This window comes from Lycorma delicatula, chromosome 4, assembly GCF_047948215.1.
Source record: "Lycorma delicatula isolate Av1 chromosome 4, ASM4794821v1, whole genome shotgun sequence".
Taxonomy (NCBI): domain Eukaryota; kingdom Metazoa; phylum Arthropoda; class Insecta; order Hemiptera; family Fulgoridae; genus Lycorma; species Lycorma delicatula.
The window spans coordinates 35,683,276-35,697,724 of NC_134458.1; the positions used below are offsets into that span (position 1 = coordinate 35,683,276).

General features: G+C 29.5%; 1 protein-coding gene across 8 annotated transcripts in view; it reads left to right on the forward strand.

Moving 5' to 3' along the window:
• Positions 1-14,449, forward strand: part of Asator (tau-tubulin kinase asator) — a 492,107-nt gene that overhangs the window by 281,026 nt on the left and 196,632 nt on the right. For 7 of the 8 annotated variants that reach the window (XM_075362728.1, XM_075362719.1, XM_075362717.1 and 4 more), the window contains exon 1: positions 13,383-13,487. The exons of the other annotated variant lie outside the window; for it this stretch is intronic. In XM_075362728.1, coding sequence (XP_075218843.1) covers positions 13,480-13,487 — 8 coding nt within the window. In that variant the 5' untranslated portion in view covers positions 13,383-13,479. Of the gene's footprint in view, positions 1-13,382; positions 13,488-14,449 lie in introns of those variants that run through there. 8 annotated transcript variants of the gene reach the window in all.

Here is a 14,449-nt window from a genome sequence, read left to right on the forward strand (position 1 = left end):
AAACACTCCATCATTTTACACAAAATAAAAATGTAGTGAGCCCATGTTACATAAGTGTGTGTATGGATGTACGTACATATACACACAAGCTGGCTGGCATTCAATGCTCTCTAAAAATAAAAAAAATAAAATCATATATCTAGACTAGGAACAACTGCATCAACATACTTTGCTTTGTACTCAAATCCAAATATTTTCCTACAAAGAAATTTATTAAATAGACCTAGCGGGTCTACATGTATATACACCAATATGTATGTAACTATTCTAACTTATAATGGTTTAACTCATGGTTTGCCATGAACTACCATTCCCTTATTCTGTTACATCTTGTTAACATTGTTTGTAGCTAAATCAATCAATGCAAGCAGTATACAAATCTGTACATTTATTTTGATTTGTCACAAAACAAGAGTATGACTATTTTTATTCTTTCATCTTAATTTGTTTATTACAACTAGTTACATCATTACGTGTTTTGTTAACATTTATACATGTTTTTTTTTCTTGTGTGTTCATTTTTTCACTTGTGCGTTTCATTCTTTGTTAATGTTTTTAATTTCTAAGAAAACTTCAATGTTGCTTTTCGTAGAAATAAACTAAAATATGATGAAAAAGTCTATTAGAAAATCAAGTGAGTTTATCGGGAATGAATTTTTTATCTTTTAAAATTAAATAAAATGTATCACATTTTAATTGAAATGATAAGTATTTTGCAAGTTTTAAAAATAAAATTATACTCTGTGTGTTATGTAAGGTGCTAGCGGCAGCTACAGTGTGTAACTAAATTTTACTTATTGAGTGAGCATAAAACTATAAAAAAGCTAATAGAAATGGATTAACAGTATTTCTTCAAATAATACCATTTTAATTATTTTAAACTGTTTACATTGACGGCACAAGTAACATGGTATTTATATGTTCCATTGTGCAGCAAATAAAACATATGATTTGTATTCAGTTCAACATATTTTATAGCATCTCTTTTAGACCTAACTGCTGACAATAGTTAAGAAAGTGTACTTGCAATTAAGCTTTGTTATTATGTGATGGATGGTAGTAGTGATTTCATGTGTATTTGAAAATGTAATATATGAAGACACTTGTCATTACCAATTTATTTGAACCGATAAATTTTGATATTTTGTTTTATTTTATTGTGTTTATTTACAACAGCTATTCGCTTTTAATTTATAGTCATTTCCTTAGCACGTAAAGAAGTGTTCCAAAACATTCAAGTTTCCGCAAACATTAAAACCTAATGAATAGATATTTATAATATAATACGTATTATGTATTTCTCTTTTACTTAATTATGATTATCTTTTCTTAGTAATAACAACATATTCATTAATAATCAGGCCCTTACAACAACATCCAGTTCATTGTTTTCCATCATCCAGGATGAGGTTGAATTGAGAGCAGAGTTTGAACCGGATTGTTATTTTCTTTAATGAAATATCTGTAATTATTATATTTTTAAGTAGCATTTCTGTTGTATTTTTTCCTGTAGCAGTTATCATGAAGTATCTCAATTTTTAGTATAGAATTTAACTAAAAATCAATTCATTTTTAGTTAAATTGTAAACTAAAAATCAATGTCTATAAATGTTACAAAATTTGAAAATTTTCATTAAACTGCAGTTTTTATGTTCTGATGATTTGTTTTTATCTGTATATATACATCGCTTCAGAATTACTTGAAAATTAAATTTATTGTAATTATAAAATACGACAAAACACCAACATTTTTTAAATATAACAGACCAGACTGATTTTATATCTTAAGACTACAAAAATAAATGCTGAAAAAGAACATTTTAAATGAAATTATACTGCAGTCATTTTTAGAATTTATTTTTTAATACGTGCAGTTATGCCTTTCTTTTATTTTATAGTTCTTTTTATCATTTAAAAAATTATAAAACGTTTGTTTCACAGTTCTGTCATACAGTATTATTAGAGTGGATAGTAAATATGAATCTTACTCTGTTCTTTATCGCAAATGGTTTATTTCCCGTAGTCAATCAGAAGTTAATTTAGAAAATTCTTTTCTTTATTTCTCCATATATTTTTTAATTTGAGTTGCTGTAACAGAAGAGATTTATAACATTATTAAACAAAACGTATTTAATTGAGTGTTATTTTATTATAAATTAACCTACTATAATTACAATAATTTGCTGTTTCATTTGACAGGGTTATTATAAAATTACTTTTTGTTTTGAGTATATATTCAAACAACAGTGATACTACAGTGAATAATAAGTTTGCCTTATCCCATTATAAATGCATATTTTGTTTAAGACTTCACCTTGTCACGTACAGTATTTAAAAATTATTTTGCATGCAATCCAATCGAACAACTAATTTTAATATTGATATTATAGAAGAAGGTATAATCGTAATACTGTTGCATTTAATCTGTTTATTAAAATTGCAGTAATATAAATTTTACTCAAATCAATTGCTCCTGAAAAATATAATATTTTTAAAAGTATTTCACAACTTAAAAAATTACTTCATACAAGAAAACAGTTCCTTTATTGATATTTTAAATTGCAGTTTAAATACTAGAACCAATATCTTTGAAATTATTGTATATAGCTTTATAGATAGGTTATGCAATCCTGTATAATTTATTGAAATATAATACCAAATTGTATTTTACCCAAAATTTACATTTTAGATAAAACAGCTGTATACCTAGATCTGCAGAAAATATTAATTTTTATGAGATAATGCAAAAAAATATGGGTACTGATTTACATAAAATCCCAAAACATTTCATTCTTACAACTTTTTAATAATATTTAAACAATATGAAATTCATTTACAAAACATTTCTAATATCTCATTGGGATTGTTATATCTTTTGACAAGTGTGAATATGTATGCAACTGGAACGGTGATGCTTTTGGGTTTGTATGTAGATAAAAATAAGGACCGGTATATAATGTTTCGATATGCTTGTTGTGATGCGACGTTTTGAGTATTTGCACCAGCATTAACAGTACTCTAAGCAGTATTGTTCATCACAGTTACCTCCTTTTATTTCATCTATAAGACCCAGCATGCAGATCTGCATCCCAAATCTTACATGTAATAAATAGTTAATCATTTTCAGCCGACCCTCCAAACAGATCCTCTGAACTTGAGAGCAATGCAGCTTTAATGATAATGGACATTAGCGATTACTGTTATGTTCAATAGTATATTTAAATAAAATTTTGTTTCTTCATTATTATTCGAGATATTCAAAGATGAATGATTAATGATAGTTAAAGATATAATTATAAAATGAATTATCCAAGGAGTGAGATTACAAAAAAGTTTTAAATTGAACTGCTGTAAGAATTCATAAAAATATAAAATCCAAGTTCAATCAAAGAGTTATTTCTGCAGAAATAGGGAATAGAGCAAAATATAGATGAAAAGCTTATAAGGCCCATGGATGTGATCAAACCCAGTATTTTAGAAAGTGATTCGCGACTTATTGCAAAACACCAGTACTGCCTTCGATTGCTTAAACAGAACCGCCTACACCTTATTGGATTACTAAAACCGACTGAGTTGAGAGAGTATAACAGCCGTTCTAGCAAGGTGCTTTTTCCTTTACTAACAGCCGTACATCTCCCCCACCGCAAGCGCCTCCTCGCCAATGCTATAAGGTTTTATCTAGATCAAGCGGGTACGTTGCCGAAATCCTCATTGGGTCATTAATACGGCATTAAAAAACAGCCCAACACTACATTTTACGGTGGCAATATTCTCAATGACGGTGACATTGATTTGTAAAAAAAGACGACTAATAAAAGATTCACAAGAACGATCACAAAATTTATAGACACTTGCTAATACAGAGCGGCGTTCATTCGATGCCATCGGGCTTGATAAAGACTAATAGACGTGCTACAAGAACACTGTTTCCGTTGTCGTGACCCAGAAAATCGAAATTGCTATCGTAAATGGTATCCTTCAGCGGAATAGATTTACTGAGAGCCAAATTAAACTATAAAGTAATGTATTTGCATTACAACTATATAATAGCATTTAAGTATTTGACGATGAATTAAACGCCCGGAAACTGTAATGAAAATATTTCAGTAGTAGGAGAATTAAAGAATATGAAATCGATTTGAATAATTAAAAATTTGTAAATATTATAATTTGCGTTAGTCGAATTTATATTTGTAGACGCTTTGTGATTAAAATAAGGCAAATGCGCGTATACGCGGTAAGAGCGTTAGAGGATCTTCCGGCTTAAGTTATACGTTGACGAAACACGATTACATGAGTAATCGTAGTTATATAGGTCTCCTACGAAGAAACTTTTCAGGACATTTTCTACTAGTGAAGATAATGAAAAAAGTACGTATAAACATAGGTCTGGAAACGCTGTTTTCGAGTTACAGCTAACGAAAGATTTCGCTCGAATTTCAGCTCTTCTAATAAAAAGAAACCCAAACTGTAATTTTTGGGATCCAAATTAAGGTGTAAAATTTGTGGTTTTGTTGGTAATTTGAGTTTGGAAGTAGGATAAAACAGGTTCCAGAACTGTAACTCCAATAGTTTTTATATATCCGACGTAAAACACAAAATTCGGTGTCGAAAATAATTGTTTTTCTTAGGTTTGTAGTCCAATAGCTTTGTTAAATGACTACTAAATGCGGAAGATTTAGTAAAAAAACTTGTAGAGAATTCAATTCCGAGAAAGTTAATGTAAATACAGCCAATAAAAACTAAAAAATCTGTTTTTATTGAAGCAAAACAGACGAATAGACAGAAAATCGTATTACTCTGAACCTAATAAATATTATTCTTAACACAGGAAAATAGGAAAAGTAAAATGCACAAAACGATCAGTTAATAACAAACCTTAGTTACAGTAATTGTTCGAAATTTTCTCCTTCACAGTGTACATAGCACTCTGCCCGACGTAAAATATTTCTGGGTCATCTCAGCCGTATAAATTCAGTAGAATTTCGTATTTTAATGAGTAACTCTTCTTTAGAATTAACTTTTTGTTGGTGTACTATCGTTTTCACTTGGCCCCAGATGAAGCAATCTAGTGGCGTTAAGACAGGTGATAGTGGTGGCCAATCGATCGGTCCACCACGTTTTGTCCAGTTAAGAAATTAGCATTCAAGTGATTTCTAGCTAATAAAGAAAAATGTGGCTTGTACCATCTTGCTGGAAAATCATTTGCATTCTAGTTTGTAAAGGTAAATCCTTCGAAAGATGCATACTATCATTTCTTGAAAAGAAGTGGTAGTATACATCTCCCGTAAAGTTTTCATTGAAAACGAATGGTCCCAGAATTCTATCATAAATAATACCACACCAAACATTAATGTAAAATCTGTTGGAAATTAGTTTTCCAAAGAATCGTGCAGATTGTCTTCCCTCCATAAATGACTATTTTTAGAATTGAAGACTCCGTTCCTCGTAAAAGTGGCTTCATCAATAAATAAAATTGAATTTACCTTATCGGCATTGTCTAGAAGCCAGTGACAGAAGTTTAACCGCTGGGGTTAATCTGTTGGCCGCAAATTTTGAACCTTCTGCAGGCGGAAAGGATTAAGATTTTTTTCCGTAGGATGCGTCACACTTTCTTTTTTGACAGACCAGTGCGACATGAAATTCGCCTTGTACTAGTGCCTGGGCTACGCTGAATGTCCTGAATCACACAATGTTTTCATTAACACGATGATTTACTTGGCGTTCAACAGAAAACGAACAAGTTTGAAATGACTCTTTCGTTCGTAAATGCTAATACATTTTTTAAAAAAACTTGTTTTTCGACGCCGAATTTTCTGGTTTACATCGGATATCTTAAAAACTACTGGAGTTACAGTTCTGTGACCTATTTTATCTTATTTCGAAGCTCATATTACATAAGAAACCACCAACTTTACTTCTTAATTCGGGTCCCAATAGTTACAGTTTGGCCTTTTTTTATTAGAAGAGCTAAAATTCGGGCGAAATCTTTCGTTAGCCGTAACTCGAAAACAATGCGTTTCCAGACTTATGTTTATATAAACCTTTTTCATATTTTCACCAGTAGAAAATGTCATGAAAGTTTCTTCGTAGGACACTGTTTTAATGTGGTTATATAATGGAACGGTTTTTATGATGTTTCGAAGACTTCCTAAATTTCTTAGTTCCTAGGGTATATATTAAAGAAATATTATGTTCGGAGGGAAATTTTTATTTGCTTTACTTTAACTTACAATTTTTTTTTTTCATGTTTGGTCTCAAATCTTGCACCCTTAATTTGACATACTTCCTGACATTGCCGATGATGAAATTTTGTACAGTTACTAATGGTGACAATACAATATTCCACCATTAATTTACCCCCGTACGGGGGTAAATTAAGGGTGCGGGTGTAAAAAAAAGCAAAATTACAAAAACGGCTATGCGGAGTTTTTGAGGTCGCAGGTGACCTAAAAAAGTGACAAAAACTTGGTATGGGAATTTTTGTGGTTCTGAGTTTGACAACATTTCGTCATCACTCATATATATATATATATATATATATATATATATAATCCAAATTAACCTACTAATTAAACTCGTGCAATGTACGATAATCAGTATAACTAAAAAGTGTAAAGCAAGTTAAAATTTTTAAAAACATTTTTGTGATTATTTATTATCATAATAAATAGCATGAGTTATTTTTCCTCAAAAGGTACATACGTGCAAAAATTAGATACGCTTTTCAGATAGATGAAGGTAGGATCTTTTTTTCTCTAAGATTAAAACAAAAAAATAATTTTATATTTTTTTGTTGAATATTTTACTATGTAATTAGCAGTTAAAATTGAAAATTTTATTTGTTTTTAGATGTTCTTCGTAGATCTGTTTTCCTGAATCTTTTTCTTACCTTTCTAGATTAATAGAGTTATATGTTTGAACTATCAAGTCGAATAAGTATGAAATGTATTTATAAGAGTTACGCGGTGACCGGTGCAGAAACTCTTGAGTTTAATGTATTAACGTACACAGCTATAAAAAAAAATATATTTTGTAAATTAATAAGTCGTAGTTTTAGATTTCAGTTGTCTTAGATAGAACTAATTAGTTCTGATTTTCATGTCAACTAGTTTGTTTTTCTATTACATTTAAAGTTAGTTTCAACAGATCAAGAAAAATGAGCGAGTGGGCCGATGTTAACGGGGTGCAATGAGTACTGCAATTTGTGAAATAGAAAAAAGGTTTTAAAGTAAGATTTAAATTAATCTTTATATCTCTTTTTCCAAGAATTAAATGTATTTACAATTTTACGATTTCTGAGGAAGAAGTTTATTTTCTACCTAATTATCTGCTTGAAGTGTTATATTTTTCATCTGTTTATGTTTATTCTTACGATTCTATTTGCTTACGATTCTAAAATCCGTTCTTCAAGCATGTTGTGTTTTTAAAAACATTTTAACATTACTTCGGATTTTTTTTTTTTTTACCAAAAATTAAAATATGTAAAATTTGAAGAAAAAACTGCTGGAAATAAGTTTAATATTATTCGAAAGAGATTTATATATATAATATGAAGACAGTTTCACTTCTTACTGCAAAAAATATATTTTGTTGATATTTGCGTCTGAATATCCATTTACTACAAGCCTTTATCTTTTCTTACTCGTATTTTATGATTCATTACTTTCATTTAATCCTATTTTTCCGATTATTAAATATAACAGAAGGCAAATATTACCGTCGATCAAAAAAATGAACTCCGAAATGTTTTCATTTTGGGCTGATTTGCAAAATAAAGACATTTTTTAAAATTTTTGGTAAAAAAATTTTAAGCCACCACGTTTAAATAAGATATATTCATTCATGTGTAGTATTCACCATAATAATGAAATTACATATATTCCTACAAAATTTTAATAAACTACAGTCTACATTAGTTTTCTCTTATTTTGTCACACCTATTGGTTACAATTATTGTAAGAACTTATATGCAGGATGTCCCATAAGTTTCCATACGTAGAAAAATAATAATTTTTCTATAAAAACAATTTTTATTTATATAATATGCTACACTTAACTAACACTAATTTGAGAACATATTTCGATGCGTGTCCTCCGCTGCTGAAGAACACGGAACCCCATAAGTTTCCATAAATAGGAAAAATAAACCTTTATTTTGAAGGCCATGTTGTATCAGGAAAAGAAACAAAACCTAAATCATCTCAGCGAACGTATCACCAACGCCATTTTACAAACATTTCTGCCTTCTGGCAGTGATGAACTTTGATTTCGGGTAAGAGATATTAACTGAAAAGTCATAAATTCCGATAGGTCTCCGAGGTTAGTGGAACCAGAAAAGAGTACAATTTACTTTTTCAGGCGATAAATGCGTCCAGTTTTCTCTGCAAAACATAAACAACGGGGCTATAAACAAATAAAAACAATCATAAAAATTAAAAAAACACGACTGCCAAAAAATAAAATAAAATAAATAAATCGAACTACAAAAAAGAATACAAGATATGGAAATAAAGGACTGAACATTGTTATGCAGTATTTAATTAAGTAAAATAACTGGTGACCAATCAACTTTCAGACAGTTTAAATATATTTTTCATGTTGTAGAAATAGCAGGCATTTAATTTAAAGCCTACTATTTAATTTAAGTTTGTCTAATGATTAAGTTCTTACCAAGTCTTCCCTGATCCCTGAATAGTAATTGTCCTATACTGTATTAAAGAGCTGTGAATAGTAATTATTCTATATTAAGGAGCCTCTGCATTTAAATATTTTCGTTGAAGAACATTTTCTTATCGATGTAAGAACTGTTGAGAACTTAATCAAACTAGCCTTAAATACTTTAAGGCTAATTTGATTAAGTTCTGCTGATCTACTAAAAGCCAGCTGTAAAGTTCATTATTTAGAATTAACTTAAATACTTCATAGTTTATCTAAGAGTTTATATAAGATATGCCAACTAATTAAATTATGTTTTTACCTCAAAAACCAATAAATTGCTGATGTAAATTATTTTATTGCCTAATTTTTTTTTAAGAGAAAATTTGGAACAAACATAAAATACGTGAGCTGAAAGTTTTCCCCTTGCCAACTGCTGTCTTGTGTACTAGTCATTTTATTGTACTAGTCTGTTGTGTTTGCATTTTATACGCAAATGCGTCATGTTATTAGTTATCGGTTGATATCTGGTTAGATAGTACAACAAACCCCGCTCGCTCGTCCCGCCTTAGCCAGGTGACAGTTCGGTTGACAAACACAGGGACAGATCTTCGCTCACTTAGTGTAGGTACGTACAATGGCTTTTATTTATATTAAAATTTCATAATAATAAAACCAGAACTTCGTTCATTTCAGTGTTAATAGAAAAAAATTTTGATGTCACAACAGTAATCATTTTCTGTTCTACGCTTCGCGCAGTGCGAGTCCGTAATTACTGTTCAGCGTGATTTCCGTAGTGAATACGATGCTGAACCTCCTACCGCTCAGAACATTAGGCGTTGTTGTAGACAATGTAAAGACACTGATTGTCTGTGTAAGGGGAAATCAAGTGGTTGATCCCGTGTGACAGACAGAAGATGTGGAGGGCATCTGTCAGAGTTTTTCACGTAGCCCCCGATGAACTCGCCGTGCCGATAGAAAACTAAACATTCCCAGAAAACCTATCTGGCGTCGACGTTTAGCTTATGAAACCGTACAAGGTTCAGTTATTGCAAGCTTTTTATGAAGATAACAAGCAACGACGTGTGGTGTTTTGTGAATTCGTCCTTTACAAGGTGGCAGAAAATGACAATTTTGTAAAACGTTTAGAGTTAGTGACGAGGCTACATTTCATTTAAGTGGGAAAGTAAACCGCCACAGTTAGAATATTGGATATGCAGAAGCCACATTAGTACAGCATGAGAAAGACTCTCCCAATTTAATGTTTTTTTGTGTAATTTCTCGGGAAAAAGTTTATGGTCCCTTTTTTTCTTAAAGAACACTGACACGAGATCAACATATCTCGATATGTTTGAAAACTGGGTTTTCCGTCAGTTAGAGGCCCATTCGGAAGATTTCACTTTCCATCGAGACGGAGCACCACCACACTGGAGTCTGTACGTTCGAGTATCTTTGAACGATAGGATTCCTCAACCATGGATCGTTTGTATGTATGTATGATCGTATGTATCTCCTTTTCATTAACTTGAAATATTTACCAGTTGGTCGCCTCCCTTTTTTGGAATTTGATATCAGAGTGCACTTTAAAAAAAAGGGGAAAAAATGAAACCCGCTTCTAGTAAAAGTTGTAAGTTCTTTTAATTTACACGCTTAGTATTCATTATATCAAAACTTTTCAAGGGATAAAATCGATACCAAATATAATTCCATACAATTTTAACAGATTCTTTTTTGAAATTTCAAACGGGGGCTATTTCCCTCAACTTGTGAGAATAATTCTTTGTGATACGTAGATGATTCTTGAATTTTAGTTAAAGATTTCAAAAAATATTAAAGATGAGATTAAAGCAAATATTTATGAATATATAAAATATTTTCAAATACAGCAAACATATTCAAGAAGCGATTAAAGTAAATAAACTATTTTCGTTTGCGATAGATATTTATATATTTTTTTAATTTTGACCGATCTTTGTTACTCGAAAGGGATATCATATTTATTATCTGTAGTCATATTTGTTAGGCCATGATGTATCAAGAAATGTAACAAAACATAAATCATCTCAAGGGTATTGACACAGCTGCAATTATGCTTGTAAAGTAGCGTTGTTGATACGTCCTTGAGATGATTTATATTTTGTATCTCTTCCTGATACACGATGGCCTTCGCAAAAAAAAAATTTTTTTTCCTATGTTATGACTTATGGGTTTACATGTTCTTCAGCAGCGGAGAACACGCGTCGAAAGGTGTTTTCAAAGTATTGGTAGTTATGTGGAGCGTATTATACCATTTATCATTTCATGTATTTTATTTTTTTGTTTTGTTGTAAAACATTAAGAATAATGTTTATTAGGTACAGAATAATACGATTTTCTGTTTATTTTTCTTCAATAGAAAACCGATTTTTAAAAGTTTTTATTTACTTTATATCGGCTGTAATTACATTAATTTTCTTAGAAATAAATTCTTTACAAGTTTTGTTACTAAATCTTCCTCATTTATCAAAGCTATTGTAATACAGACCTAAAAAAACTTATTTTTTGACACCGAATTTTGTGTTTTAAGTCGGATATCTTAAAAACCATTTTAATTACAGTTCTGGGATATATTTTATCCTATTTTCCAGCTCAAATTACATAAGAAACCATCAATTTTACTCCTTAATTTGGGTCCCAAAACTTACAGTTGGGTTTCTTTTTATTAGAAGAGCTGAAATCCGGGCGAAATTTTTCGCTAGCTGTAACTCGAAAAGAAAGCTTTACCAGACCTATGTTTATAGTACTGTTTTCATTATTTTCACTAGTAGAACATGTCCTGAAAGGGTCTCCGTTTCTTCGTGGGACACTGTATATATATTTTAATTTTGACTGATCTTTATTTATTACCCGGAATAAGACCTACAGAATGTCCGATAAGTTTCCATAGATATGAAGAATAAACATTTTTTTTATGAAGGCCATAGTCTATCAGGAAAATTTACAAAACAGATATCATTTCAAGGATACTAGCATAGCTACTAGCAAGCATAACTCTTATGCTTGTAATAGCGTTGGTGATACGTTCCCTGAGATGAGTTTTTGATGTTTTGTGTCTTTTCCTGACACACCATGGCCTTCATAAAAAGTGTATATTTTTCCTATGTATGACAACTTATAGGATTACGTATTCTTCAGCGGTGAAGGAAATTCATCGAAAGGTGTTTTCAAAACAATGGTAGTTATGTAAAACGTATTATATAAATAAAAATGGTTTTCTTAAAAAAAAAAAAAATTATTTTTCTACGTATGGAAGTTTATAAGATACTCGATAATATTTTGTTTTATACCCAATTTTCACGTAACAGCTTTCATAAATCGTGTTAATATGACTGCAGTGTTTATGAATGTCTAAATTCATATTTAATCTACGTTATTTTTATTATTCATAGTTTATTTACTGCTTTAAATCATCATAACTATATTTTTCTAAAGTTATAGACTTTATTATTCTTGTTTATTTTCCTAATAATTTTTTCATACATTTTTAAAATCTTTTTACGCGTCAAAAATATAGATTACCTTTTATTTCATGAAGTTTTTTTTAAATGTTTGTTTTTCTTAATAACAATTTGTAATTCTCATTCCCAAATAATTAATTAATACTATTCTTGATTACTAATTCAGTAATAAATTTTACATTATTATTATTATTTAATTATATTAATTTATTTAAAATTGACTCTCAAGTTTATATTTTCCTACTGTCGTCATTATATCAGATATCGTAACTAAAAAATACGTTATTAATTTAAGTATAAATCAGTTTTTATTTTTGTCTCTTGAACTAACACCGAAATTAGTTTTTTTGAGGTTGAATTTTATTATTTTTATATTAATTCTACACATTAATTAAAATTACATTATTTTTTAAATCGATGTAAGAATGTAATTCGTAACGAGTAATTTAATATTAATATCAAATTTTCAAAGTTGCATATTTCATTTTAGTCGCTGTCTAGTTATAGATGATGTAGTAAAGACTTTTTTTAATTTATCCAAAATGTGTATTAGTCAATTATCACCCTGTCCTGATTTATCTCAAGGGTAAAACTATACCTGAATCTGTGCTGTCTCGGTCCGTGACCTTCTTTCCTTGACATTGTTGACTGACCGTATTAACTTATTATCGGCGTTTCATCCCACTATCTAAAATTATGTCATAATATTATAAGAGTACCTTTGTTTGCATTTCTATCTGAAAACGTTCCGATAATGCGATTATAACTCTATTTGCAATAATAGAGTTCAATTATTAGTGTTGATAATGGGCTTTAGGCCCTTGTGCCCAAACGGACGATTAGCTGTGGTCAATCGTGTCTCGTTTAATATAATTTTTTGGCCGTTCAAACTTACAGACCCGATCGTGTCACGGCCGCTCATACCAATGAACCTACGCGGTTTTTTCTCGGTGTGTAATTCTGTATGACCTGTTAATTATTACTGTGTAATTATAATTATTATTTTAATATCGAATATAACAATCGTATAATATTTAAATCGGCATTATTTTACTTTTCCCGAATTAAAAACTGGAAATCTAATTCAAAAAATTATATTTATTTATTTATTGTTATTGAACCTTGTTCAAAATGAAAAATTATATGATGTTTTAAAATGATACTTACATACGTAAAACGCGTCATCGTGACGTTAAGTTCATTTGGAGGGGGTTTTTACATTTAGGTGTTCAACAGGGTAAAGATAGGACCCAGTCTAGTTTCTTCACAAGTTGTGTTCTAACATATCATCGTCTCTATTTTTAACACTGGCTCGTCTTAAGACATGAAGTGGTCAGTTCCACGTGTATATTATTATACTTTTTTTTTCAATTTCAATATAATTTAATGTAAAATTGTTTTTTGTAATTAACATTAAAACGTTAAAATTGTGTGTTTTTATAATTTATAATGTAATCTGAATGTCGATCTTTTAATTTTTATTTTAATAAAGTTAAACGAAAAGAAAAAACAACTACGTTAAATAATATTAACGATAAACTTTTACAGATTTACCATAAAAATTTTATTATCGTGCTTAAAAAAAAGGAAATATCTTAAAAACTTTACAGTTTTATACATTTAAAAATCGGGCTTTGTGTATAAGCGCTTGTTTTTTTATAGTTATGTATGTGTTTTTTTCGCACGCATAAGCGTAAACATTTAGCCCACATACTCTATAATACAAAAGACAATTGGCATTTGGATTAATCTTATAAAAGCCGGCCCAGGAAATAAATTGACTTTTTTTATTTTGGTAAAACATATTAAGTACTTTTGAACTGTATTTATTTAGTACTTTTTAAAACAATTTTATAAAACTTAGCAATTTATATTCACTGGCTATATAAATTAGTTTTCATTACAGTAAAATTGAATGGGATTTTTTTACTGTTAACAGAATTTTTTTCTAAATAATAATAAATTAATAATATTCCTTATCTGATAACAACTACTATATATATATATATATATAGAAATAATAGAATTGTTAATCTAATAACAGAATTAATTTTTAATACCATTTTTCTATTAGCAATAAAAGAACTATATTTGCAAATTTAAAAAAAAAATAAATGAAATTACTATTTTAAAAATGTTCGTACTGTTTTACCATTGGCTGTAAACTCATATTCACCAAAGCAAGCCAAGACTAACATGATTTTGTGTAAAGAGTTCTCTCTCATTATTGTTATACATTTTTGTCGCGAATTCTTTTTACAACAATTTTATGTTTTTTATCATATTAACGTTTT